This window comes from Ischnura elegans, chromosome 12, assembly GCF_921293095.1.
Source record: "Ischnura elegans chromosome 12, ioIscEleg1.1, whole genome shotgun sequence".
Taxonomy (NCBI): domain Eukaryota; kingdom Metazoa; phylum Arthropoda; class Insecta; order Odonata; family Coenagrionidae; genus Ischnura; species Ischnura elegans.
In genome coordinates, this window is record NC_060257.1 from 43366903 (window position 1) to 43393955 (window position 27053).

At 38.9% G+C, this 27053-nt stretch overlaps 1 protein-coding gene across 1 annotated transcript; it reads right to left on the reverse strand.

Annotated features, from left to right (window-relative positions):
• Positions 1-22930, reverse strand: LOC124169211 (putative inorganic phosphate cotransporter). The gene is made up of 11 exons (XM_046547729.1): positions 22710-22930; positions 15215-15354; positions 14657-14728; positions 13980-14135; positions 13545-13632; positions 11835-12067; positions 10873-11022; positions 9114-9246; positions 8591-8715; positions 6705-6824; positions 1-290 (listed from the first exon to the last, which is right to left on the reverse strand). Exons 1-11 carry the CDS (start codon positions 22720-22722, stop codon positions 90-92), a joined length of 1431 nt encoding a protein of 476 aa, XP_046403685.1. The 5' UTR covers positions 22723-22930; the 3' UTR covers positions 1-89.
• Positions 22931-27053: the final 4123 nt, after the last annotated feature.

The window sequence follows — 27053 nt, forward strand, 5'->3', positions numbered from 1 at the left end:
TTACATGTAGTGTGAAAGATTTTTTCCCTGATGATATAATGAAATTGATGATGTGACATAAAAATACTGATACATAATACCTATTTTTTTTATAACCTAACAACAAATACTGTTTCATTTTCTGTCTCTGTTGAGCTTGGTCCAACTTTATTGGAGTGTCCTTTATTTGCCGAGCTAGGCTGATTCCATGATTGTACCTCTCCCTTTCCAAAGATGACAAATATGAGATTTAGCACAAAATATATTGCAGCTGTTACGAAGAATACCATTCGCCATTGATCAGCATTTGACTGGAAATAAGAAAAGCATTGTTAGCATGTAATATTGAATCCATCATAAATTATCAGTACACAATGGCTTATAATTGTTAAATATGTAATGGGTGGAAGTGTTTTAGAAAATGTAACAAATTGTCATTTAAAGATATTTTTTGTCCAGTATGTATAAACGATGACATGGATGAAGAAATTGTTTGTCAATAGAGAATAGGGTGGTTTCCTATTTTTTTTTATTGCCTAAATTGAAAGATTACTTCTGGAGTACATATTTCACGCTTTTAGATATTTAAATGATGATATCTATTTTTCGCGATTAAATGAAGAGTGAAAATTTTCAAGTGCGCGAAAATGCAACGCCTATGTATGAATGCCGGGAAAACTCCATGTGACATCAGTCGTTCTGGTTTCTGCTGCCGCAAGTGAGGTGACCTTGGGGCGAGGCTTTGAGCGAAGATACGACGCAGGATGCTAGCAGGTAGCAGAGTACCCTGCTAGCTGGTAGCGCTTGGCTTAAATAAGGATTATTTATACGTTATCAAACGAAGAAAACTTTCCGACCTTAGCCAGTTTTAATAGGTGATTATTAAGACATGTTTCCCTGAGCTCTGTGCCTCATGCATGCATTGGTAATCTCAGACGATGTAAAACTCCTATCTAATAGTATAGAAACTAGGTCCCTGTGACGTCACGTGGATTGGCATCGCATGGGTGCCAATCTGGCCTTTTTCAAATGAGGTTAAAATTGACCATTAACATTCGTCTAAACTGGGATTTCTTAAATCAAATAATTTGTATATTATGAATACAGTAATGTTGGGTAACGAATCGCAATCAATGCCTTTCGTTTTCTTTGATGAAGGAAACTACCCTATAGTAGTAGTGGTACAGTTGAGGACCTCAAATCCGAAAAGCTTGGGACCAAAGGTTTTCCGGATTACTGGTCTTCAGCGTGCGGAAAAAGTTGTACACTTATTTTTTTGAGAATGTTGATGCAATATTACTGACAGGAAATAGCTACTTGAAGGTAGAAGCCAAACAAATATGAAAAACTTAATACAGTACACTCCCGATTAACCGGGCTAATGATGGGGAGAGACGGCACGTCAGTTTGCGATCTTTTTAGCAGCGATAACATGGTTATTATGGTCGTATTATTAATGCTCCTTGTGAGGCCTGGTTTCAAAAACCATACATTGGTGGCTGCGTTATCACAGATACAGAAAAGTGGTTTTCACGAATGTTTTAAAACCACTGCTCGAAGTCGGAAACTACACTGTCAGGCACCACGCCACGTAGTGGAGTCTCGCACAAGTTGCCCGGAATGCAACTGCTGAGGGACGTGTATTTATGATCACGGAGCACGGTCGTGCACTGTGAGGCTTGGAAAACCGGAGCACGGTGCTCCCATTGATGCACCTAGCGTGCGATTGCTTCCGTTTTACGAAGGGGATTCTAACAGAAATATTAAGCTCATTGCATCCTAGCATTAATGCAGTTATTCCGATGATTTTGCGTCCAATTTTTTTTTTTTATAAAGATCGCGGAAAAACTTGAGTGAGTGTGAAATCATGCATGGATAATCCGCAACCGGGATAAACCACAGCCAGCTAATTGAGAGTCTGTTGTAGAAATGATTTTAAAATTAACCCTTTAGCTGTAGGAGTGAGACTTGAATTTAGGTATTGGCCTGTGCGAGAGAGAACCAAGAAATATTTTGCCCTATAGCTTGGTGGAGTGTCTCACAAGGAAAGAACCCTTATAATTCAGAAAAACCATTCTTTCTTTCTTACTACTCTTCTAACTTCTTCTTTTTACGAGGGTTGTACCAAAAGTAAGGTTCCTATATTTTTTACAAAAATAAAACTTTGTTTATTTATATTAATTTTTGCATCGCTGAAAAGCTTATAATTTTGATTATTTTTCAACGTAGTCTCCATTTTTTTCAAAACACTTTTAAAGACAGTGGTCCAGCTTTTTTATCCCTAAGTCTCCCGCCAACCTGTTGAGGAAGTGTGCGACCTTTGCTCGGACTTCATCGTCGCTCTTGAAGCGTTTGCCACCTAAGAGTTTTGTTTCGGGTACACAATGAAATACCCACGCTTCATCTCCGGCGACTATAGAGACCAACAACTCCTCCCCGCCCACCCCCCTAAAATTGTTGAAGAAATTTGCAAGCACAGTCAAGGCGTTGCTGCATGTGTCCGTCAGTCAGCATACGGGGGATCCAGCAAGCACTCATCTTGCGATAACCCAACGTTTCTGTTAAAATTCTTTCAATTGTGCCGAGGGAAGCTTCAGGAATGTGTTTAACAAGTTCACAGACAGTGACCCTCCGATCTTTGAGCAGCTCACTGTTGATCTTCTGGACAATCCAAAACCGGCGTTCTTCCACCCCGTTCTTCATCGTGAACTTCCGTGCGACCCTCGGCAAAAGCCCTGCAACATTTGCGGATGAGCTGAAAGGACATACACTCTTCACCATAAAGTTCAGTCAGGTGCTGATGAATCTCCAATGGCGGTAACTTCCTTGCAAGGAGATATCAGATTACTGCTCGATCCTCACAATTGGCGGTAACGGGGATCATCACTTTCATTGTTGACGGTTGCTAAGCCAATAATGAGCGACACAGTGAATCGCGGACTGGCGGACTCGAGAGTAGGGGAACCCCTGTGCACGGCAATGTTGTGGGATTTAGCCTATCACCTTCGCACAACATTGTAGCTCATTGGGAACCTTACTTTTGGTACAACCCTCGTACTACTCTCTTTTCCTCTAAAAAATGTTAGTTACTCTTCTAAAAGAGTAATAACTAACATTTTTTAAGCATAGTGGAATTTTAAACAGATTTCTAATGCTGATAATAACAAAGATAAGAACCCCAAGGTACTAAAAATTTTAATCCAATATAGTCCGTTAATATAGTATAGTAATGCTATATTTTCGTTTAAAAGTTGCTTATGTGCACAGAACAAAATGAAGAATTCATTTCAGAGCACATATTAAAAAATTAGAGTATGCAAAAAAAATTTTCTTTGCAAAAACCATTGACAATATAACCACTTTACAACATATTCCTGCAGTGAGGAGGATCATAAATTAAGTGAGAGGGTCGGGCTTAATTGCCGAGTAGTGGCCCTATTGAGGTCTCACTATTTGGGTCTCAGGCAGGGCCTGAATGTATGTGACCATTGCTACCTAAGCGGTCACTTACCTTCCCTGTGCCAGCTATAGGTGGCATCTGGCGTTTGCATTAGAAAACCCATGTCAGCTATACCCGATGTTAGCTATACCCGGTCTTCTGCATGTGAAAATGCTTGTCGGCTCCACGCAACATTCGGCAAAATAGGGTCAAACAAAATTTTTCTGACAAGGGACAACAAAGTCTGACTAGTCACTTACATGATGAATTAATCCCATTAACCACACCAGAGACTAAAAATGAAGATGAACTGATAAAATAGCATTTATAGCATACCATTGCAACACCTAATACATTCTCATGTTATTTACACACAACCTAATCAAGTACCTACACGAATTATTGCGAGACATAACTGCACTACAATATTCACTTAGACTCCTCCAGCTTTGCCACTACCTTAAATGTGCATTAATTAGGAAGTGATATGAAGTTCTAACCATGAACCCTTAGACTGCAGGAACATTTTTAAATGTTTTGAATGCTGACTGCTGGAATAAAGTTTTTACACGTTTAACCACTGCTTGACTACCAAAGGCAGTTGCCCAAAATTTTTATTGCTACCCAGGTGGAGACTTAGTGCACTTTTCTCACTGTAGGGATCAGTGGCACAGCGATGGGGGGGGTTTGGGGGTTAAAAACCCCCCAGGGCTCGGAGAAGTTTTTAAGTTTCATCCATTTTACTTAATTGGATTGATATTACTAATAGAATAGTGTAAGGGTCAATAAAATATCCCTCAGAAAGCCATAAAACTCACCATTTCAAACCGCTTACCTTGAAATTCCGCAATTTATTAATCTCGCTCCTACCGCTTATCCTGGTGGGTATTCCATACCCCCACACACCCCGGTATTAGTTGCACCTTAACCCCCCTCCCCCCCCCCCCAGCCTTAATTCCTAGCTGCACCCCTTATAGGGATCACTAATGCGGTGTAACTCTCATCGGCCATCCCTCACAGCAAGGGGTGCCTCCCATCATTTCCTATAGTACCGCCCATTTCGTATTGCTTGCTTTCTGCTCCACGCAGTTAATATGCTTAGGACAAGTGCCCAAATATTGGCCCATCCATTAGTAAGAAAGAAGGAAGAGGGTAGGATAGAGTAAGGGGGCTTACATTTTAAAATCATGAGTAGATTAACCCCTCAAGCGCGGCGGGCATTTAATTAAATCCCATCTTAGCGGCCGGATGAGATTTAAATGACTTCACCTTTTTGGCATTGTATCATTCCATAATTTATATCTTTCATAATATACGATCACAATCATTGAAAATTTTAGTAAACTTGCGTAATATAATGCGCTACTATATAATAATTTTTCGAGCGATTTGAAAAAATATTTATTGTTTTATGTATCTCCTTTTATGAACTAATGAATATAAATTCTCAATTTCGAAAGATTTTAATTTGTTTTCGAATAAGCTACGAGATCTCTAACATTCCATGCATTTAAAAAAAATGCAATTACATGATATAATTGTGTAATGAGTGATGGCCATGTCCAAACAGTTCATATGACGTTGGATATTTCAAAAATATTACCTCGACCAATGGCACGCGAAATGATAAGTCAAATTTTTATACGTGTTTTTCCTATGATCAACATATGAATTTAGGACTGCCGCATTCAATAGTGTCCTAAATAACTTCATACACCACTTGTAATGGCGTTTTATTTCCATTAGTTACGAATGCAATAACAGGTCCTTGATATTCACCCCACCAAAGAATTTACTATAACCTAACACACAAACAGACTTCCGAGTCTCTATTTTGCCTTTCAATACTATTCCCATTTCGTAGGATCCCCAATTACAAAAAAATACCACTCACAGGAAGTACACCCGATGAGAATTTCAACACACTGCCTGAAAGAACACCACACAGCATGAATGACTCTAGTGGACTGAAGCTCGTGGTTTAGAAGCTCCCTCAAGAGACGAGAAAATATCTCGAAGGGGCCCTGGTATATGCTGACTGTTTAGATGGAATCTTATCTTCGTTGATTACAGTCCAGAAAAAAATATAAAAAAATAAATGCAGAGCGAAGCACATGGCCCCTTCGCCTAGGACGCTAAGGACTAACGAGGCGGGCCAAATACACTTGGGGCTCGAGGTGACGACAAACAAGGAGAAGACGGAGAGAAGGCATTCAGCTAAGAAGATACCATATCTCAAGCTAAAGTAGCTGACCCTTCTTGATGGCTCTCAAGCAGAATAGGCGGATTTTTTCATGATAGAACAGTTGAAGGAAGGCGTTGAGTTTTTGGACCGCAGTCGTCAACGCGCTGGTTTAAAATGGAATTTTATCGAAGCATTTTAAAAACATCTTGAAGGCATAAAGCCGTTATGAATATTTTATTGGAGAGGAAAAACATTTCTTCAAAAGATAGAGTAATTAGTTTTAATTTAACATGCAATATCTGGCGGAGAAAAAATATTATATACAGTAGCTCCGGAAGCGTACTGGGTACGCATGACAGCGGCATACGAAATTTAAAGGGCGCGTACTGGGTACGCATGACGGCGTTGAGGGGTTAAATAAGAGGGTTTACGTTGCCGTACATAAAATTTTAGAGATGAAGCACTGCTTTGTAGGCATATATATTGACTGATTACATATTTCTGCAATTATATACATGGTATATTCGTAAAACTCAGAAAATGAGCCATTTTTTATTCATGTTGTTTTGATTGCATACTTTTTAATTTATGAATCTCTTTGGAGAATTTTTAACAGCTGCGGATTTAAGAAAAATTCACCCATTACGCTAAATGTCTTTCTTTTTTCTTTCACTTGAATACTTGGGTCCTCTCCATTTGAGTTTTTGTGTGCTTTTGGCCACGCGCGCCGTGTTGGTCACGTCATATACACGTCACAGCTGTGAGCTGTGACCAACTAAGTGCTATTAGTGGCCAAAAAAGTGAATCATTCTTCAGTCATTATGATCGAAACAGTGTGAAGATGAAGTATGCATTTCAGTCATTATGACAGAAGCAGCAGTGAACGTGTTAATAAGGAACGATGCATTGCATTTTGGTTTGAAATGAAATGGACTCCTATTTATCATGGGCTAGAAAATGGATTTGAATTAAAATTTAAATGCATTATATTCCATCTTATGAGCATCAGTGCTCACAAGCAATTGAAAATTATTGAACATTTACAAGCTGCAATAAAATCAGGAAGCAACAATTTATTGTCGTAAATAGATTTAAACTTACACTATCAGGTGCTAATTCCCCAGCCACTAGGGGAGCAACTATGCTCATGAGGTTTGCAATGCAGTTTGTGATTCCCATGAGTGTGCCAGCAAAGTTTGGTGATAAATCGATATGGTTAACCTGAAATAAAAAAAACATATAGTGAATATAGTGTATATAGTGGAAGAAAATGAATTTTGGCTCCTATTTCCTTGAAGTTCCCAGCTGTATCAATCACTGCATGGTAGGAATGGATATGATATTTTTTGAGCAAGAAATATTATCAGATGCTTTTTCAATCATTAAAAAATAAGTACACTTTAATTTGTAAATGAAATTGATTTTTCATTGGTGCAAATATAGGAGCTCTTTACATAAGGGTATTAATCCATTTAACCAGACCAGCTGTAAAGCAAATTCCATACTATGTTGAACTGTTCCATTTAATTTACCAACAATCATGGTAAAAGTAATGAAAAATGTAATCTGGCTCAATTACAATTACACCATCAAATTTGTAATTAATGACAATTATGAATTACTCTTAAGACAAGTAGTCGGAATGGTGACCAGATGTCCACATTAATCTGGAAATGTCCTTCTTTTTACATGTTCGTCCAGTGTCCGGGCAGAATTTTTAAGAATCGGAATATGTCCTCCTCTTTGAAAATCATGATTTCATATATAAATTGTAAATATCTAAATAGCCATTCAGAACTTCTCAAAATTTCTGAATATTTCTTCAGCATACCAGGGCACAATACAAATGCAGAAATGGTATTTTCTCCAATTTCATTCCAGTGGACTACTGAGAGAAACAAATAGAACATTGCCTCAGAAAAAAATTATGAAAAGAGTTCTGTTAAAAATGAAAAAAAAATTGCTTGAAAAAATTAGATCCACAGAAAAGTAAATAAAATCATAGTGCTGATAAATTTTTATTGTTCTTCATTATGAAATTGTTGTAATTTTTCAATTGTCCTACTTTTTCTCCCTTTTATATATGTACTCCTTTTTCACCTCTTGGCATTAGATCACCCTAGTAATCGGTAGAAATATCATTATGAATACTACTACTTTTAATGAATGGCTAAGTCTGCTTAACCTCGGCATAATTAATTAGCAGATATATTTCTTGAGGCATAGGTCTATCGATATAAAATACTTCAATTTGCCAACATTTCAAACATGAAATTTTCTTCCTCGGGGCTATTCTGGAATGAGATGATGCCTTGATGATGAGTTATTTCCCCTCCATTTCTTTTCAATGAGACTTATTAAAGGTTAAAAAAAACCCTTACCAAACCTTCAAAAATTTTCCTTTGTCTAAACCTTAAATTCAATTAGCTTTTCATATAAATGACAATTCAAGACATTTTATCAATACTTCTCAAAGCAGGTAACAAGCAAGCAATCAAATCTTCTGTGAGAATAAAATCACATACATTGGGAACTGCAACCCAATCAAACTGATAAACTGGTAGTAATGTAAATGCCAATACTTTCCAAGTTTTGGATTTAAAATTAACACAGAGCATCTCCTCTTATTAGACAACTAGCAGGCCACCTGGCGTTGCTCGAGAAGTATAGTACTCAGAGAAGTGGGAAACTTGGAACTTGGATTTCATGATCATATAGGATTTTTGTTTTCTCTTTAAGCATGTCAAGAGGTGTGCCTGTCCATCAGGATGTCCAACTGCAGAGGTTGTATGATGTGATATAACAAATGGTAATGAGAAAACAATGCAAAGGATCCATCGGATGCAACCAAAAGTAGTACTACAGAGTCCATGAGCATGAGATGCGCCGAGGTCGCAATCCATGTTGCTGAATAGAAACACATTGTGGACAGATGAACAGACATCCTTTTTCATATACCTTTATAGAATATGTGGTGATATCTTTACCTGGTATCCAACAAATGCAGCTCCATTCAATCCAACAGCCAGAATAAGTAATCCTAAAGCTGCAAGAGGTTGATTGATGGGGATATATCCAAGAATTATCAAGGCGATTGCTGGTCCCCAGTGTCCTAAAATGAGAAAAAAACATCATGATTAAAATGCTATGAAAACTCTCTAATGGGCAATAATGGACATGACTTACATGCATGATAATTATTTAGCACATAATGCTATCTAGTAACTAATTTCTGAATTTTAAAAAGGAAACAAAAAAAAAGCATGTTATGAAATTCAATTAGGTAGTCAAATTTTTCTTTTTGTTTACGACATTAAGTTGTACCTGTATACTTATCTATTACATTGTTTTTATCTTGAAGGTGAGCACTCATAGTAATATTTTCTTGGTTACTTCTATGTAGGGGCTACTAGAAGAATAATTACCCCATTCACTACTTATGTAATTTTATTAAATTGCTTACCAGTGATGAATTTCCATCACATTACGTTAGCACATCTGTGCACTGACCTATTGAGTTTGCTAATTTCCTTGCAGCTGCAATCGACAACCACTTTCTTCCAAGGGCCTGATCCGACAACCAACTAATAACAAGGCTGAATATTGACATTGCCACATAAGGCAAAGCTGAAAGTAAGCCATTCTGAAATAAAAGAAAAAGGACAGTTCAATCAGCTGTACAATCATGGTTGCGTTATTTCATGTAGCTATTGAAATAAGGAGTGAGAGAACAAGTGGGGAAAATTGCCCGGTCAGTTCTAATATGACAGGTAGTACTGTACATATATGACAACTGATCAGGCCCGTGCTGGGCTGGCGGGACACCGGAACGTATCCCGGTGCACCCTCCAGCCTGGATATCATTGGTGCCCTCCGGTTTTAAAACTCACAAATTTTACTGTCAGAATACCAACTTTGAGCAGTTAACTTGATTTCAATGAAGTCTCATTTAACAGCATAATAAATACCATCTAAACACCATCATATAATTCAACCTGGTAAGATTCAGTACAATCTCAAGAGGGTAAGGATTAAAATTTCATAATTTATTTATTATATTCCACACCCCCAGACATGGGCGTACCCAGCGAGGGGTAGGAGGGGGCAGCTGCCCCCCTCTAGAAGCAAAAAATGTCTTCAAGGAAAATAATAATATTTTTTCAAGTAAATAATTTTAAAACTATTAAAGAGCTGTCACAGTTTCCTTAAAATGTTGGTTTCATTCACCTTTTCCATGCTTAACCCTTTTGCGCCAGGCCTTTGTTGAGGGAAATTCTTCCTCATTACGAGTCTCTTAAAATTTTTCTTTACTCCCGTGTACGAAGCTTTTTCGGGTTGACTGAAGGCAGTGGTTCCCTCCCTAACCATTTTTGGACCCAACCCAGTGGGGCGCCGATCCCTTTCCTAGGTCCTCTGTCCCAGACCCTTGAAGGATTAAAAGCCCCTTCCCAGCGCAAGTCCGCGGTCAACTTGCTAAAATATTAATGTTAAATATATGCAAATATTTGTTGTACGCATCGATTTATTTCCATTCAACATGAATTTTGTGTTTTTTTTTCTGAGCATGCAGAAATTTTAAATTAAGTTCTAATGTTGATATAGACGGATTTAATATATTTAGTATATTTACTAGTTGTTCTATAACTCCATTGACATTAACGTTAGAATTTCATTGGAAATTTCCATGTGGTCAGCAAAAAAAGATGAATTCGTTTCTAGCATTGGATTTCAAAAGTAAGCAACAAATATTTTTTGGAAAAAACTGCAAATGACAGTAGTTGACCGCTTCGAGAGGATAGGAAAGGGTTGACCTTAGCAGCCAAAGAAAGGACTGGGCTCGTGCTAAGGCGGATCTCGGGGGGCTACCGCGTCCGTGGGTCTATTGTGTCCGCCACGGTCACTTTTTTCGACCTGTGCCACACAGGCACGGCATTCGTTGGTTAGGGTAGGAAAATTCATGCCGCACAGGTGCGGCATTCGTTGTTTAGGGAAGAAAATCCTCGCCGCATAGGTGCGGCATTTGGCGCGAAAGGGTTAAATCTTATAACTTGAACAACTATGGCTTGCCCCCCCCCCCCTAGTTTTGATCCTGTGTATGCCCTTGCCCCTAAAACCCCCTGATAGTCCTCTCCCTGCATTTCTACTGATGCTCTCTGGCCATGGCCATCCACCGCCATAAGAAGGGGCCAAGATTACTCATTGGATCAGTGGGGCAAAAGTATAATATTTGTATTAGCTCTTTCAAGATCATCTTGCTGATGCTACTTACATGCTTAATGTTGTAATTTAACACATTGGCCATGTAGGTGGGCAATTGAGTAAGCAGAGTCCAGTATCCCCAATTTTGACCTCCATGTGCCATTAGAATGGCCAGAACTGGTATGGAAGTCAAAATACTTTTCCAGGGTGTTTTTAGCTCCTATAGGATGAAAAATATTTCTGAATTACACATATTACAATAATATAATTAGGTACAATGCAAAATTAAATGCTTGGAAGCAAATGCTATCATGTACTTGTATGTGAAGGTATGTATCCAAGTTTCACCACCAGATGGTGTTCAAACTTTGCAGTGAGGTGGGAAATGAGATTTTAAGATATGCACAAATACCCATGTTTTAGCAAAAGTGCCCAATGGTCTTTTGTTTTCAATATATTAGCTATAAAAAGAAATGGTAAAACACCTAGATTTATTATTCATCCTTGATGTGACAATGCCACAATATAAGGGTTTATATTATGTAGCACCCCTTTCGTACTCTTCCTTGAGCCTAGCAATATATATGTATATAAATGTGAATAGGACTATGTTGCCTTCATATTGCACTATTGAGGTAACATAAATCTAGGTGTTTCACCACAACTATCTATCATCGATATTTTGAAAACAGCTGCCAATCAGATGCTAGAGCACAAGCATATGTATGCCTTAAAACTTTATTTTCACACATTGTGAAGTTTGAATGAGATCTGGTGATGATATTTGGATCTTTCCTTGTAACTTAAAACCAGTATATAAATGGGTTCACACTCATTATTATGGGCAAAGAGATTTGGGTTGAAATCTGAGTAAAGACGAGTGATTTTTCCTGTGTGGAATTTTCAGATAATCTAGACGTTACTGTACCCACTGTCAGTAAAATCAAATTTTTAGTCCAAGAGTTAAATGTTAGTTGCATGGGTACCTTTTTATCCGGGTTAATATGAACATGAATATTAATTAAATCAAACCTTTGGTGCTGAATTCTCTTTTTGAGAGTCTAAAGCTGATAAGATGTACTGTGATTCCCAATCAGATATCCAGCGATGTTCATCTGGTCCAGAGGAGCCAAAAATTAGCCAAACAACAGACCAGAGAAGGCCAAGTCCACCGAAAATGTAGAATATAGATGGCCAGCCCAATCCTCTTGTGGCTGCAAGTATGCCACCTGTAGCCAACGCAACCACTGTTCCAATCTGCGCTCCTGCATCAAACAATATAATTTTTTAAGTCAACAAATTAACAAACATACTTGCTGAAATAAAATAAAAGCACTTTGCATTTTCCACACCATTTTGATATTCTGCAACCAGTTTCGACGTGTTATCCGTCATTTTCAAGCTAGACTGCCATCTCCAAAACAAGCCAGAGATCATTCATACTACAAGATGGGGGAGGGGGGAAGTAGGCTATGTGGATGAGGAGGTAGGGTGAAGGTTGGTCGTTTGAGTGGTCAAATACTATTGGGATCCTAGCGTGGAATTCGGAGGTATTGATGGAGGGGGGAGTTTAACGCTGAGGAGGAGTGACAAGTGGGTTAGCAAAATGTCATTAAGCAATTTATTACCACATAGTTTTGAATATGACACAATTTCAAAGCTATCTAGGAAGTCCATTTTTTTCCCTTGTCGCAAGTGTGTAAAATACATGGATCAAATTTAGCCTCATGTAACATGTCACATAGATGTTTAGCGAAAACAGATTTATCGTCACAGTTTGAAAACAAATTAAAATGTTCACTGGCCCTAGTAAAGTGTTGACCATTTTCTTCCGCCTGCAATCCCTTCCCAGTACTCCTGCTAATTCTCACTCCTTTCTCAGCTACACTTCAGGGACTCCTCTACATCTTTCCTGCTTCGCTACCTACTTACTCCCACTTCTCCATTTCTAATGACACGTGGCCTCTCTTTCAACCCCCCTTTTTATTCTGCTCCAATCACCTCCCCCCTACCCCCCGAGCCTCCCCAGTTTTCTGTGATTCTTCCGAAGTGTCGTTATACTACAGTTATACCCAGAGTCCTCCTGCCACCTTGGAATTTCCCGTATCTCTTTAGTTGTATCTTTTTCCACTGTCTCCACTATCTACACCTGTTTCCCACCCCTTTTTCAAACATGTGACATCTTCCCCACCCCTTTCTCAAAGGTATAAAGGTGTTGTTTAAATGAAAGATTAGATGATGGCCCTGTGATCCAAAACGCATTGCACGCATTAAAATATTGTGGAAAAGTGCTACCATCTTTTATTTAAATTTATCATACTTATTTTTTTGTAACATTTTTACATTATTCATGCGGTGTAAGGCACCTAATGAAAACGTAGAATTTTATGATTGGAAAAAACTTTGGTTCAATTAATCTTATCTTATCATTTTTATTTAATTTTCTTTTAGTCTTTAATTTTATTACACCTTTCATATACGCTTCACGATAGACACAAGCGTTGTTGGGGCCCCCTATGCTCAGTGCCCTTGGCGATTGCCAACCAGTCGACCTGGCCTGACCGCCCACTGTTCATTGATACTAATGTAAGAGGCAGCTGACATGTTCCTTCCCCAATCCCATCTCACCTTATCCTATGCAGAAGATGGAATCTTTAACATCTGACTGCTCACCACCATAGAATGCTCATGTGTGAGTAAAAACTCTATATGATTAACAAGAAATACAACTTTCCAAATTACCTGTGTACGTAAATGTTGAAATCCTCCCTCTTTCACAAGGTGGGCACCATCTTGCAAGCAAAGCATGAATGGAAGGGTAGAGGACTGCCTGGAACAAGAAAATAATAATTCTTGTTGACAACACGAAAATAAGCAAAATGGGGATTAATGTAATGAAAATACATTGTGGCAATTGGTTGTACGCATCATTGCTCCTGATATTTTGTCCTGAATGTGTACATATCAATTGTGTTTATTTGATTTGTGTAATTAAGGTTTAATGTTTCAGGAGACTTATATATCCATATTTTTTGTCAGGAAAGGTGAGATGAGAGGGCCTAGCAGGCCACAGATGGCCTAAAGACCATATTTTGGAGTCCCCTGTTTAGATTATGGCAAAAGCTTTACCAAGTCATGTATATCTTTCGATAGTCAATCATTTTTCTATAGTCTTACCTGCCCTAATCCTTGAAATACTCTGCAGGCACACAGCCACTCCCACCCTCCGTTGGCAGCCAGTGGTGACACAAGAGTGAACAAGGAACATAGGCCCACACCCACTGCCAGAACTATTTTTGGTCCAAAGCGCTCTGCAAGTTGGCCAGCGGGAATCTATTGAGGTACGTAAAGCATGTGATAATAAAATTGCAATTGGAGGTAAACTAATTTGAATTTTAAATTGGCCTTCCTTTCCAAGTGACTTTAAATCTTGAAGTTTAAAATTTTTCAATTATTCAAATTGAAACCTTCATATGAAAGCTGCTATATTTTACAGCCCTTTGAGCTGTGGTGAGGGATGTTATTATTGGAATTGTGCAGTATAAAGATAGAATGCAAAGAGTCTTTTGCTTAATGCTTCATTTTCTTCCCTCTTAGAATGGTGACAATAATAAATAAACAGTTTAATAATAACAGCTATTACTAATGCTTAAGACAATTATAGGGCTCTGCTTCATCTCTGCGGGATGAAGGATAAGAAAAATGGAGTAAATAAACAACAAATAGATGGATGCAGATGTATGCATGGGGTAGAAGATTTGTCCTAAGCACAGCAGGTAAAGTCGACCAGTTTTAGGTTGCTCATGTGGGAGAGGTTAAAAGAGGCTGGTTTTTACATGGGTTATACAACATACCTGAGTGACGACATATCCCCAGAAGAAAGATGATAGTATAGCAGACCGTATACCTTCATCCCAAGGGAAGTACTGTTGAAGAAATGAACCAAAAATTAATTGTGAACTTCAAGTTTTATCAATGGTAAAATTGTGCTCTGTTAACTTTCTCACAAGTTTTTAGCATGAATGGGTCATATGATCTTTTTGAACGGATTATTGCTTGTGTTTTTTTTCTTCTAATACTAAGAATTCAATGAATCCTTACTTGATAGGTAGTGAGGTAGCCACGCTGATGGCTGTTATCTGATGTAATCTCTTTAAAGTAACAAACTCATGATATTTTTCTATATATTTAATCCAAAAATCTCAAATTATGTGAGGAAAGCAATGGAGATCACTTTATTGGAGCCCTGGTGGCTTAATTTCTTCCAAAAGAGACTTATGAAAAATTTGTGTGACGATATTTGAAGAAATATGCTAATTTTGCCTAGTTATGAAATAATTTTGTCTAGAATGTGTTTCCATTTTTCATATTAAGTTATTATTGAGTTGGTAACTACTAATATAAGAAATTACCTCAGTGTCTGAATCCAATGTAGTATTTCTGTCTGTCATGGCTACAATAGCAATGGAGAGATTCACCCTCTGTGCATATCCAATCGTCACCGCAAAGAAGGCAAAGGTAGCAATTACATGACGTTGGCCAAACCATCCTCCTAGATGAGATAAGACAAATTTTTATTATGAAATGAACCGGTTTTAATGGGAAATGCTGAGTGAAATTCATTGTTTTGTGTACATATTTCATTTTGTTGTAGGTTTACCCCAATCTTATATGTATTGGAAGATCTGTGGTTGTTTCCCATAGCTGGGTTGATTAAAATTTTGGTCGAGGACATAGGCCACTATGCATGTATTTTCACCTGGCTCAGGATAAACCTATCTATCTTACTACAAATTTTTATTTTCATATGTTACATTTACTGACTTCTTATCCATCTCAGTGCCACCTAATTGGAGTGGTCCTTGCTATTATGTCCGTTTTCCTCTAATGTGCTGCCCAAACAGTTAAACTGCTCTACCTGTTCAAGTTTTTCCACCACCTACTTTTATCTTGAGTTTCACATTCCTTGCTCGCGATACTTTACAAAACTGCATTACCTTAGTCTTCTTGTGATTAATCCTCATTCCATACTCCTCGCACCGCTCGTCTAACGTATCCACTAGAGCCTGTAGTCCCCTCACTAACTGGCTCCATCTCTAATGGCAGTAAATTCTTCTCAGGATTTCACCTGGGTTATCTCCTTAATAACCATCGCTGCCGACGTTTTCATATCCTTTCAAATCCTTTTCCATTGTCATCAAGCCCTGACGATGATGGGTCTGAATTTTTTCGAATTTTTTTTCAAAAAGGATTTTATCGACCCGTCTCATAGTTGCAGTGGTGCCGACTCCATGGGGCGTGAGGGGGCCCAAGCCCCCTCAAAAATTCGTTATGGGTGTGAGGAAAAAATGTGTCAGGCTTGTCGATTTTCCCCGGAGTGTCCACTTAACGAGATTCGAGTAATCAGGGTTCTAATTTTGATCATATGACTCTTCTAAAATGCTCAAAAAACTCACTACTTATAAAATTTCCTGGGGTAAGATCCCCTGCTTGGGCCCTCCCAATATTTTTTGTAAGTCGGCATCCTTGGGAGAGCACAAGAGTGAGACCTGCCTGCAGGGATGCCAACTTACAAAAAATATTTGGGGGGCCCAAACCGAGGATCTTTCCCCGGGAAATTTTATAAGTAGTGAGTTTTAAGTTTTTTAAGCATTTTAGAAGAGTCGTATGATCAACATTAGAACCCTCATAACTACAATCTCGATATCTAGGTACTCAGGGGAAAATCGACAAGCCTGACACATTTTTTCCTCACACCCATAACGAATTTTTGAGGGGGCTCGGGCCCCCTCAAGCCCCATGGAGTCGGCGCCACTGCCAGCCTGACAACACGGAACTTGATTGAATCCGTGGCCATCAGCCACTACACACATTTCCTGTGTGCTTGTATTTGTATCGTAAAATAAATGGACATTTATTTTATTGATTGGATTTTATTGACTCAATGATTTTATTTGTTATATAGGGCGTAGTTATTTCGCTCGATACGAGATAACCCTCGAAGACCCTAAAACTACCTCAAAGCCGAAACTTTGGCTCGCGACACAACGAGGGTTAAGATACAACACTCAATGGGAGATTTTTGTTGAATGTCTCTTACAAAAATCTGTAAGTCTTCGAAATCGTCCTTTAACTAGATTTAATTTTGTAATTCATGATATTTAATTTCTTCCATAAAAGACCTATAGGATTGCTTATCCACTATTGAGGAATTAAATAATTATCCTGGGCGCACTGCAACCAGCGTTACAAATAAATGTTTCTCGTGTGTGTTTTACCTGATGTGATGATTGTGAAAGGATATTAAAAACATAGAAGGATATTATTATGACATTTATTAATTTTAATACATAAAGGACTTGTTCTGCGTTTAGAAATAAGTCTTTTACAACTTCCTCTGTGAAAATTCCTGCTTGCAAGGATGTACTACAACTTAAAGCCCACATTCCTATATATACCTTTTGCCACTAAGTCGTAAGGGTTAGTCTATAACGGGTAACCAGAGATGGGTTAAGTCCCAGGAAACTATCACAGGGCCCAGTGTTACACAAGGTCTGTGCACTACATTTGGAAGAGATATGTTATACAACAATTTAAAATTCTTTGCTTTTCCATTGAAAATAACGTATTTCACTTATAATTCACCACAAAGAGTAGAGAAAAATATCAGCTGTCTTAATAAATGTATACAGCAGAAAGTTCTTTAACACGGTTAATCGATTTAACAAAATGTAATTTTTCGGATCTACACCACGCAATACTTCGAGAAACCAATTTCCAGACTGATCGGAGCATTTTCAATTTTGGGCCAAATCATGCAATTTCACTACTTCGTGAATTTATTATCACAGCAACGAAGGTAGATGGGATGCTACGCAGTGGCAGGGGCGGATCCAGGATTTCTTTCTGGAGGGGGCACAAGCAAAACCGTATCCAGGATTTTGTTCTGGGGGAGGCACAAGGATATTTCATAATACAAAACGATCGCAATGATAATGGGACCGTATTAAAAATCTTGCATATTTATAAGCCTGTCCACACGGTACATTAACACGTACGGGTTAATGTCTGAATGTATGAATGCGAAAATGAACGCCAAAATGCACCCAACTTGTGCGAATGCATGCACAGAAAATAAAACCTGTTCTTGTTTGGTTCATGCATTCGTACATGTTCCGTTCCGGTCCACCAAAATTTCACTCAAACATTCACGCAAACGTACATTAACTCGTACGTGTTAATGTATCGTGTAAACAGGCCTTTAGGGTCTGGGTGGGGCACGTGCCCCCGTGCCCCCCCCCTGGATCCGCCTATGCGCAGTGGTGTAGCCAGGAATTTTGTTCGGGGTCCAAAACCAGAGGGGAAAATTTTTGAAAAACAGGGTACTAAGTAGAGGGTTTTACACTAATTTAAACAGTTTTCGTATTCGAAAAAAACTTCATTTTTCAAAAAATATTTTGTAAGTTCATGATTTTTCAATATTTGGTTTTCTTTTGTGATGCAAAATAAGTGTGCTTTTATATTTCGGGGGGTCCGGACTCTCCCCCTGTGTACTTCACTGGTGCTACGCCATAGGGTTACAACGAAGGAAGACACGGTATTGCGTCATAGATAGCGGCCGTAGGGCTTTCCCCGAGGGGTCTGGGATAGGGAACCTCCCTAATCCCTCCCTCCGTAAAAGGCAAGCGAAAGCGATTAATAAAAATATGTGTGACGGAGTATCACTCCATGCTTGACAAATGCAAAAGTGAAACGTACTCTTCCCGAGGCGTAGTTTCACTGGCCGTGCTATTCTGATACTTTCTAGAAAATATGTATGCACTTGAACCCGCGTTAGGACACCTCAATTTCCGGATCACAGCACTCGGAATGTTTCTGCTGCATTCGTTCACTGATTTCATGCTAAGTCATGCCATCATGACCCAGCCGTCGTGGGCTGTAAAATGTGAGCACAAAGTAGTGAGCGCTACCGTACGGTTTCACTGCTACCCAGGCAGGGATGCCGACTTACAAAAATGTTGGGGGGGGGGGGCCCAAAGTGGGAATATTGCCCCGGGAAATTTTATAAGTAGTGAGTTTTAAGTTTTTTAAGCATTTTAGAAGAGTCGTATGATCAACATTAGAACCCTCATAACTACAATCTCGATATCTAGGTACTCAGGGGAAAATCGACAAGCCTGACACATTTTTTCCTCACACCCATAACGAATTTTTGAGGGGGCTCGGGCCCCCTCAAGCCCCATGGAGTCGGCGCTACTGTTCCCAGGGCCGGTTTAAGCGGTAAGCAAAGTTCGCGGCCGCGTGGGGCGCCAAGCAAAACGGGGCGTCTAAGCGCTCAGTCCAATGTTCAATACTAATCAGTTCAGTCCCATGTTCAGTACGAATTTGACAAAATAGAAGCTAGATAAATCTAGTAGTAGTGTTAAAAGTATAAAATTCTTGAGTTTGTTTTCATTCGTTAAATAAATAAATGATCGAATTTCTCGGAAGCTGACCGGTGATGTATTTATTGATTCATTTACATTTTTACTCTAAATTTTTGTATATAATTGGTTTTTAAGCTCTAAAAATATCATACTATTAGAGCAAGAACGTTATAAGTTCACGTTGATATCTAAGTCTCGACCCTTATGCCTAAAGTATTGGTATTAATTTTAAAATGCATCGATAGAGAATCCCAACTACCTCCCGGGTTATTTCTGAGGGGGAGGGGAGGTTGTTTTGTCAAATTATTTCTGAATGTTGTTCGCTTACACTAGAAAATTGCTTAGAACCGGCTGTTACCTGATATCAATTGAAACCCCTGTTTAGAATTGTTTCCTGAAGAATTACAACGAAATAGCTCATGAAGGAAATAGATTCTTCCGTTGCTTGCAATCAAAACAATAATTTTATTAAATAAATTTATTTTTTATTAATGAGAAAATGTCTTTCATTGACTCCGTTTTGCAAAGGAGATGAAAGGGAAAAAAACACTTGCAATACGAGGTTTTATGTGGAATCCCAATTCCCGCAAGCCAACACAGTAAGAGTTTTGTTTATTATACTGACGAGTGGTGCCAAATTTTATTGCCATTATAAACCTTGTAAAATGTCATGTTAAATAAAAGCTTTTGCGCTATGTCACCGCGTCAATTTTTGGGTGGCCCCAGCGTTTCCCGACCTATGCTGGTAGTTTCTTAATATTTTTCAGAATCCCTTGAGAAAGCGACCAGCATCGGTCGGGAAACGTCGGGGCCACCCAAGGATTGACGCGGCGGCACAGCCCAGAAGTTTTTATTTAGCATGACGAGTACCCGCGAAAGTTTTAACGAAGAATTACTTGTAAAATTTCGATTGACTATTTCATCAAGAGTTGTAATTATCTCTATCAAACATCATTACCTTATTTATGAATGGACTGGATCCCAATCTGCATGTTTTTGTAATGAACACTTATTGAGTCCGTTATTAGTTGGGGAAGTTTGATTTCTTTAACCTCTCCACTTTCAAATATTTTCCCTAAGTCATAATTTCAAGCTGGCATGCTATTACCTTTATTCCCGAGGATCTCTGCTTAATTCGTGGAGGGGGTACGTATGGCTGGCTACGTGTTGCAGTCTACGTTTTGTCCTCCACACTCACCCTCTTTACCAAAATGGAAAACGCGCGATGCCTTCCCTAAAATCCATCCCTTGCCTCGCTATTACGTCTTATCAGCGCTTGGAATGTTTTCGAGATTCGCTCACGTCCCTGTAGTTATAGACGTCGATAAGCTATGATTCCTTGAGCACCGGAGTTAGGCTCTCTTGAATTTGCCTAATTTAGCTACCAAGGCTTCCTATTTCTAGGTAAATATTACTGTCCCTTTAGAGGATAGAAGGTGGTGTGTTGCTGCCGACGGAAGCGCTTATAGAATAGGGTAGTTTCCTTCATCAAAGAAAACAAAAGGCAATAATTGCAATTCGTTACCCACCATTAGTGTATGCATAATATACAAATTATTTCGTTTTAGAAATGCCGGTTTAGACGAATGGCAATGGTCCATTTTTATCCTCATTTGAAAAGGGCCAGATTGGCGCCCATGCGATGCCACTCCACGTGACGTCACAGGGACCTAGTTTCTATACGAGAAGATAGGAGTTATGCATCGTCTGAGGTTACCAATGCATTCATGAGGCGCAGAGCTCAGGGAAACATGTCTTAATAATCACTTATTAGAACTGGCTAAGGTCGGAAAGTTTTCCTCGTTTGATAAGGTATTAATAATCCTTATTTAAGCCAAGCGCTACCAGCCAGCAGGGTACTCAGCTACCCGCTAGCAGCCTGCGACTTATCAGCGCTCAACTCGCCTCAAGGTCACCTCACTGCGCGGGAGGGGGAACCAGAAATACGACGTACGGAGAGATTTCCCGGCATTCATACTTACGCGTCGCGTTTTCGCGCGCTTGAAAATTTTCACTTTTCATTTAATTGCGAAAAATAGGTATCGTCATTTAAAGATCTAAAAGCGTGATATACGTACTCCAGGAGTAAAAATCTTTCGATTTAGGCAATAAAAAAATAATAGGAAACCACCCTATTGCTCTTCGGGGACTTGGGGGAAAGATCGATCTAAGATTAGGCTTTAAGTACTTTCAAATATCTACACTCAATGATATTTGATATTTATATTGAATGTGAAATGAAAACAAGTTCGAAAATCCAGAGGGATTAAAAAACACGACTACCAATTGTTCATCAGTGTTAAAATTTTGGCCGTACATAATGTGCAACATTTAAAGCGAGAGAGAAATACAATTCTAAATGGAATTAATAAGCGTACAGCCCACCTCACGTGGGCAAAACTGGGAGAAGCCTCCGAAGGCATTTAGGTTTTAGCCTGGAAAATGTACAAGGTCGAGCAATGATTTATTTATCAAATTTGGGGAAAATTTACTTCTATTACGTTCCCGAGCATAATAAACCTAACATTCAAAGGGTTTTTACATGTCTTAGCACGATATTATAATGATATTCATGCACACATTTGCCTTGCTTTTCCGTTCTATCGTTATCTTCGCTTTGAATGCACCAAATTTTCACACTTATCCAACTCATAACGGGCGCGGATTTTCGATAAAGGCCAGTGAAAAATGACCCTAGCTATCGACGCACCCAAAAAAGCACTTGTACTGTTTAAATAAAACGAAATTTTTCACTACTATTTTAATGCTTACGACGCTTTCGGCCCAAAGAGAAAATTTTGGGAAAGTGTATCTACGTTTTATTTCAATATATGTCGAGCATCCACTATATCACGCCTGAATCGGTTGAATAAATTCTCACACTTAAGTGCATAATGCCGGCTAACGATTAAAATTAAATGATAAATTAAAAGATCGTAAACTTTCCCGGCGATTACTAATGAAATATACTATATTACTATAATATACAATTATTAGTTTAGGATATGCTATATTTGTTGCCAAACCCGAGGAGATTCCATCAAATTATATATTCTATTCACAAAATTTAACCTTCTTTAGCTATCTCTATAACGTGTTTAATCCTTCTTAGAAGCTGTTCTTATCCTTGCTATTCCCTTGTCACTTATCTTCGCTTGTAATGTACTTAATATTCACACTTATCCATCTCATAACAGGCGCGAATTTACGGTTAAAGCCAGTGAAAAATGTCCCGAGCTGTCGACGCACCCAAAAAAACTCATTCAAATATTATATTCAAACAAAGTTGCACTTTACCACAATTATTTTATTACGTACATTGCATTTCGGCTCACAAGGAAAATTTTGGAAAGGCTTAACTACGTTATATTTAAATATTTCGATCTTCAACCCATACCTGTATCGGTTCAATAAATTCTACTACCTTAGTGTATAATGCCGGTTTACGATTAAAATGAAATGATACATTCGCAAAACTCACCGTCTTTAGCCATCTCGAAAATTTGTTTTATTCTTCCTGGAAGCAATGTCACCAATATTCACACTTGCACACTTCCGAAATGGCGTGGATTTACGGCTAGCGCGGGTGATATCCTCTCGCCTCGCCGGCTTCACCTGGGCTCTCTCCCCGATAGCCGTCGGACAGAACGCGCTCTGAGATTGGGCCGGTTGCGAGGGTACCTCCTGCGGTCCAGGGCGTAGCGTTTGGATATCGTGACTGGCGAAAGCTTTCCCAGCACGGGAGCATTTAATGTACGGGGCGCGGAGGGGAGGTCGCACAACGATTTGCAAATGGAATGGGCCGGCGGGGTAGTTCTCATCCCCTTATGGCTAGATACCTTGTTTGGTTCGCGTTTGACGTAAGACTAGAGTCATCTGGTTTGTTCCGCCCGAGGGCTGGAGACACACTGCTATTAAAATAGAGGCGGGACGATCCTCGAAGTGAATGAAAATAAGCAGTCATGTACAGCGGCGCAGCGAGGGGGGGGTTTTGGGGATAAAACCCCCCAGAGCTCAGAGAAATTTTTAATTTTAATCTATTTTACTTAATTAGGTTGGTATTACTAATGGAATCGTGAAAGGATTAATAAAATAACCCTCAGAAAGCCGTAAAACTCAACATTTTGAACCTTAAAATTCCGCAATTTATTAATCTACCGCTTATCCTGGTGGGTATTCCATACCGCCACATACCCCGGTATTAGTTGCGCCTAAACCCCCCCAGCCTTAATTCCTAGCTGCGCCCTTGGTCACGTAGACAGAAAGTTTCTCCAAGGGGGCTAAAAGGATCTTGGGTGATATGCGGGTTGCTTGTAATTACATATAATTCTTTTGCACTGCTGAGAATTTATGCTTGTCACAATTATTTTGAGTCGCAGATTATAATTTATACCTTAATTTGACACAACAAAAATTCGAATTATCCAAAATAACATTCGAATTATCCACGATTTTTTTATAACTGTTAGAAGACAAAATGCTACGGACCAAGAGAAATATTCGAATTAAAGGATTTCGAATTATCCAGATTCCACTGTAAATTTTGTTGTTCATTCCCATGCATTGGAATACTATGCATTTAGCTATATATTTCGTTTGCAAAATTATGAAAATTAACTCTTTCAGTCAAAGTTTCCATTGAAATGGGTATGATTATGAGCATAGGCGGATCCAGGGGGGGGGGCACGGGGGCACGTGCCCCCCCCAGACCCTCAAAAATATGCAAGATTTTTAATACGGTCCCATTATCATTGCGTTTGTTTTGTATTACAAGGTATCCTTGTGCCCCACCCAGAACAAAATCCTGGATACGGCCTTGCTTGTGCCCCTCCCAGAAAAAAAATCCTGGATCCGCCCCTGATTATGAGGGGATTTTAATCTTCCAATGTGCCGTAGGCATAAAAACAGAGTTATAACGCGTGCAGAGAAGAGCTCCCAGGTACATGAAAAGTCGTTGCGACAGTCTTGTTACTGCTACTAAAATCTTAACTGGGATGGGAATCTCTGTCAGACCGTAGACTGAAAAATTGACTAAACTTATTAAGTAAATGTATGAGCACTGTATTTTTGTTTGCTATATCTTACGAACGTCAAAATACTACGGTATATCAGATCATATAAATAAAATAAGAGAGATAAACTGCAGAACATATAGAATAGAGACGATAACGGCTGCGTTCCCCTATGAAAAAATTGTATAAACCTGTTTCAAAATTTTACATTGCCATGGCATATATCAAATTCCTATGCCAAATATCAAGTTTGTCATAGGGGTTAGAACTCACAAATACTTTATGCATGTTTCTGAATTTTTTATTATTCCTAACAGAATTTTTGGCGTGTTCTAGCTTTTTAGCAGATTTTCTTAATGAGTAGTTAGCAAGTTTTTCCTTTCCTTGGATGTAGTAGTATAACTTTTTCGTATTCTTATAACGTTTTTTGGACTGTGTGGTGTCCGTGTAGGAACCCTATTCATGCTGATGCTTGATCACCCCCTGCATAATACTCTGTTAGCCACCTTATAGGTGGCTAACAGAGTATTATGTCGGAGTTGATGTTAATACTTGTCCATAATTATGCACAACAACCATAAAAGTTACGTCGGGAAAGATATCTAATCTTTTTGGCAAAATGTTCATGACACCATAGTTAAGGTTGAATAGCAAAAAGAATAATTTTTAGTGATAAATACAATCCAAGGTTCTGATTTTGTGTTAAATAAAGACATCAAGAAAATACGAAAAGAAACGTTCTAATCATAATTTCACAAATAATGGAGCGACGGAGCTGTATCGCGGGTGGTCGTTACAAGGGAAAATATTTTGGAGGGGGCTTCAGTCTCCAAAGCCTCCAGGCTACGAGCCTGGAGACAAGAGTACAAGGCGGCTGTAGTCTGAGGTGATCTCTTTCAGCAAGCATATTTATCATATTTTTAAGAATATATCTCAATAGTAATTAGTGAAAGATTTTACCGTTACTAATTTTTACCTGTCCACGGACATGACTGATGCTCTTGACTCTTTCAAAAAACTTAACCAAAGTTTTCTTCCAGCGTTAAAACATTCACTAAAGCAAGTATACAGTCAAACTACACCATATCACTAGCCGACAATATCTTTCTCTACACACTGGTTGTTCCGGACTGCCACCATATCCTATGAATAATTGAATAGTGCGAAAAATCCAAAAATCATTTGCCTTACCCGGGATTCGAACCCGGATCCCCCTATTTCTGGTCGGGTTCCGAACTGCCACCATATCCTATGAATAATTGAACTGCGAAAAATCCAAAAATCATTTGCCTTACCCAGGATTCGAACCCGGATCCCCCTATTTCTGGTCGGGTGCTTTAGCCAGTTTAGCTACCGGGGCGTCCATTCTCCATTGTGGATATTCCGAATTCGAATCCCGGTCAAGGGAAATGATTTTTTCTCCGTGGATTTTTCGCACAATTTGTGCATTGCGGGTGACTCCCGTAAAAGTTATCACCGTGGCTAGTCCCGTAGTGCTCAAAACTAATCTTATTAAACAGCTCTTATTACAGAGTGGTGAAAAATGTTGTCGCGAAATTTTAACCCTGTACAGTCGATGCCAGCAGGGACCAAAATTACTAATGTTTAGGTCGGAAAGGCACCATTTTTTTAAAAACAGAAACTTTGAGCTAAGCCCTCCGATTGACCGCGAGGTTTCCTTGCCTGGCATACATCGCGATTTTCGGCTGGAAAAGCATTTTAACTTGAAGATCATTATATTGGGAGTAGAGTCCGGGAACAGAGAATTATTTTTCAGAAGTGTATTTTGGAAAACTATTAGGTCACTTGGCCACAAATACAGTATTCACCATTACAGTGGCGCAACTAGGAAAATGCTTTTGGGGGGGGGGATGAGATGGCCTGAGGTGGCGACCCTCGGAGGGTATCCCCAGGAAACGGGGGGTTTGGGAAATTAAAAAAAAAATGTCGTGCCTGTAAATACATTTTACGTCATTTTGGGACTAAAAATTTAACTTTATGCAGATGCAGTTTTTATGTGATCCAAATAGAGAATGGTTTTCAATATTTTTTTTTTTAATTTCTCTGCGGCTTTGGGGGGAGGGGGAACTATCCCTCATCCCCCCATAGTTACGCCACTGCTCCATTACTTTCCGCGCATAATTGAATAAAATGCTTTCGGAATTGTGGATGAAATATTCTTAAAAATATGATAAATATGTTTGTTGAAAGTGATCACCTAAGACTGCAGCCACCTTGTGGGTCATTCTCCCACAGTCGTACAAAATTATGTCCATGGACTGCCATAAAAAAAAACGACTGGTAAATCAAAAATAAAGATGCATATTATTTTATGTACTCTTTTACTAATTTTAGTGACAAATTTATATCCATATTCATTATTCATAAGTTTCAAACTTTTATGCAGGAAGGGAATTTAGGCAGTATAACATGCAGATAAAACAATAAATATAATTTTTATCTGCTCCTTGCCTATAGTTACCCTAAGCACGGCGAATACCTTACGCACCCTGACAATTTCATTATGATGTGACACAAAGTCCTTGAAGTATACTTTAACCTTATACTACATTTTATTATACTATTTTTCCAGCCTTTATATCAACTCACCAACCTGTCTGTTTGTTTGTCTGTTTGTCTGGTACAAATCTTGTAACTGAAATTTGACTCACTTCCTGTGAAGCAAAAACGCTGAAATTTTGCACACTTCTTCATTTCCGATGACAATACATGAAAATATAACTTTTTCTCTCCAACCCCCCTTTAACCACCCCCCAGTCAACCTATAGCATCCCAAAACATGTTTTTGATCT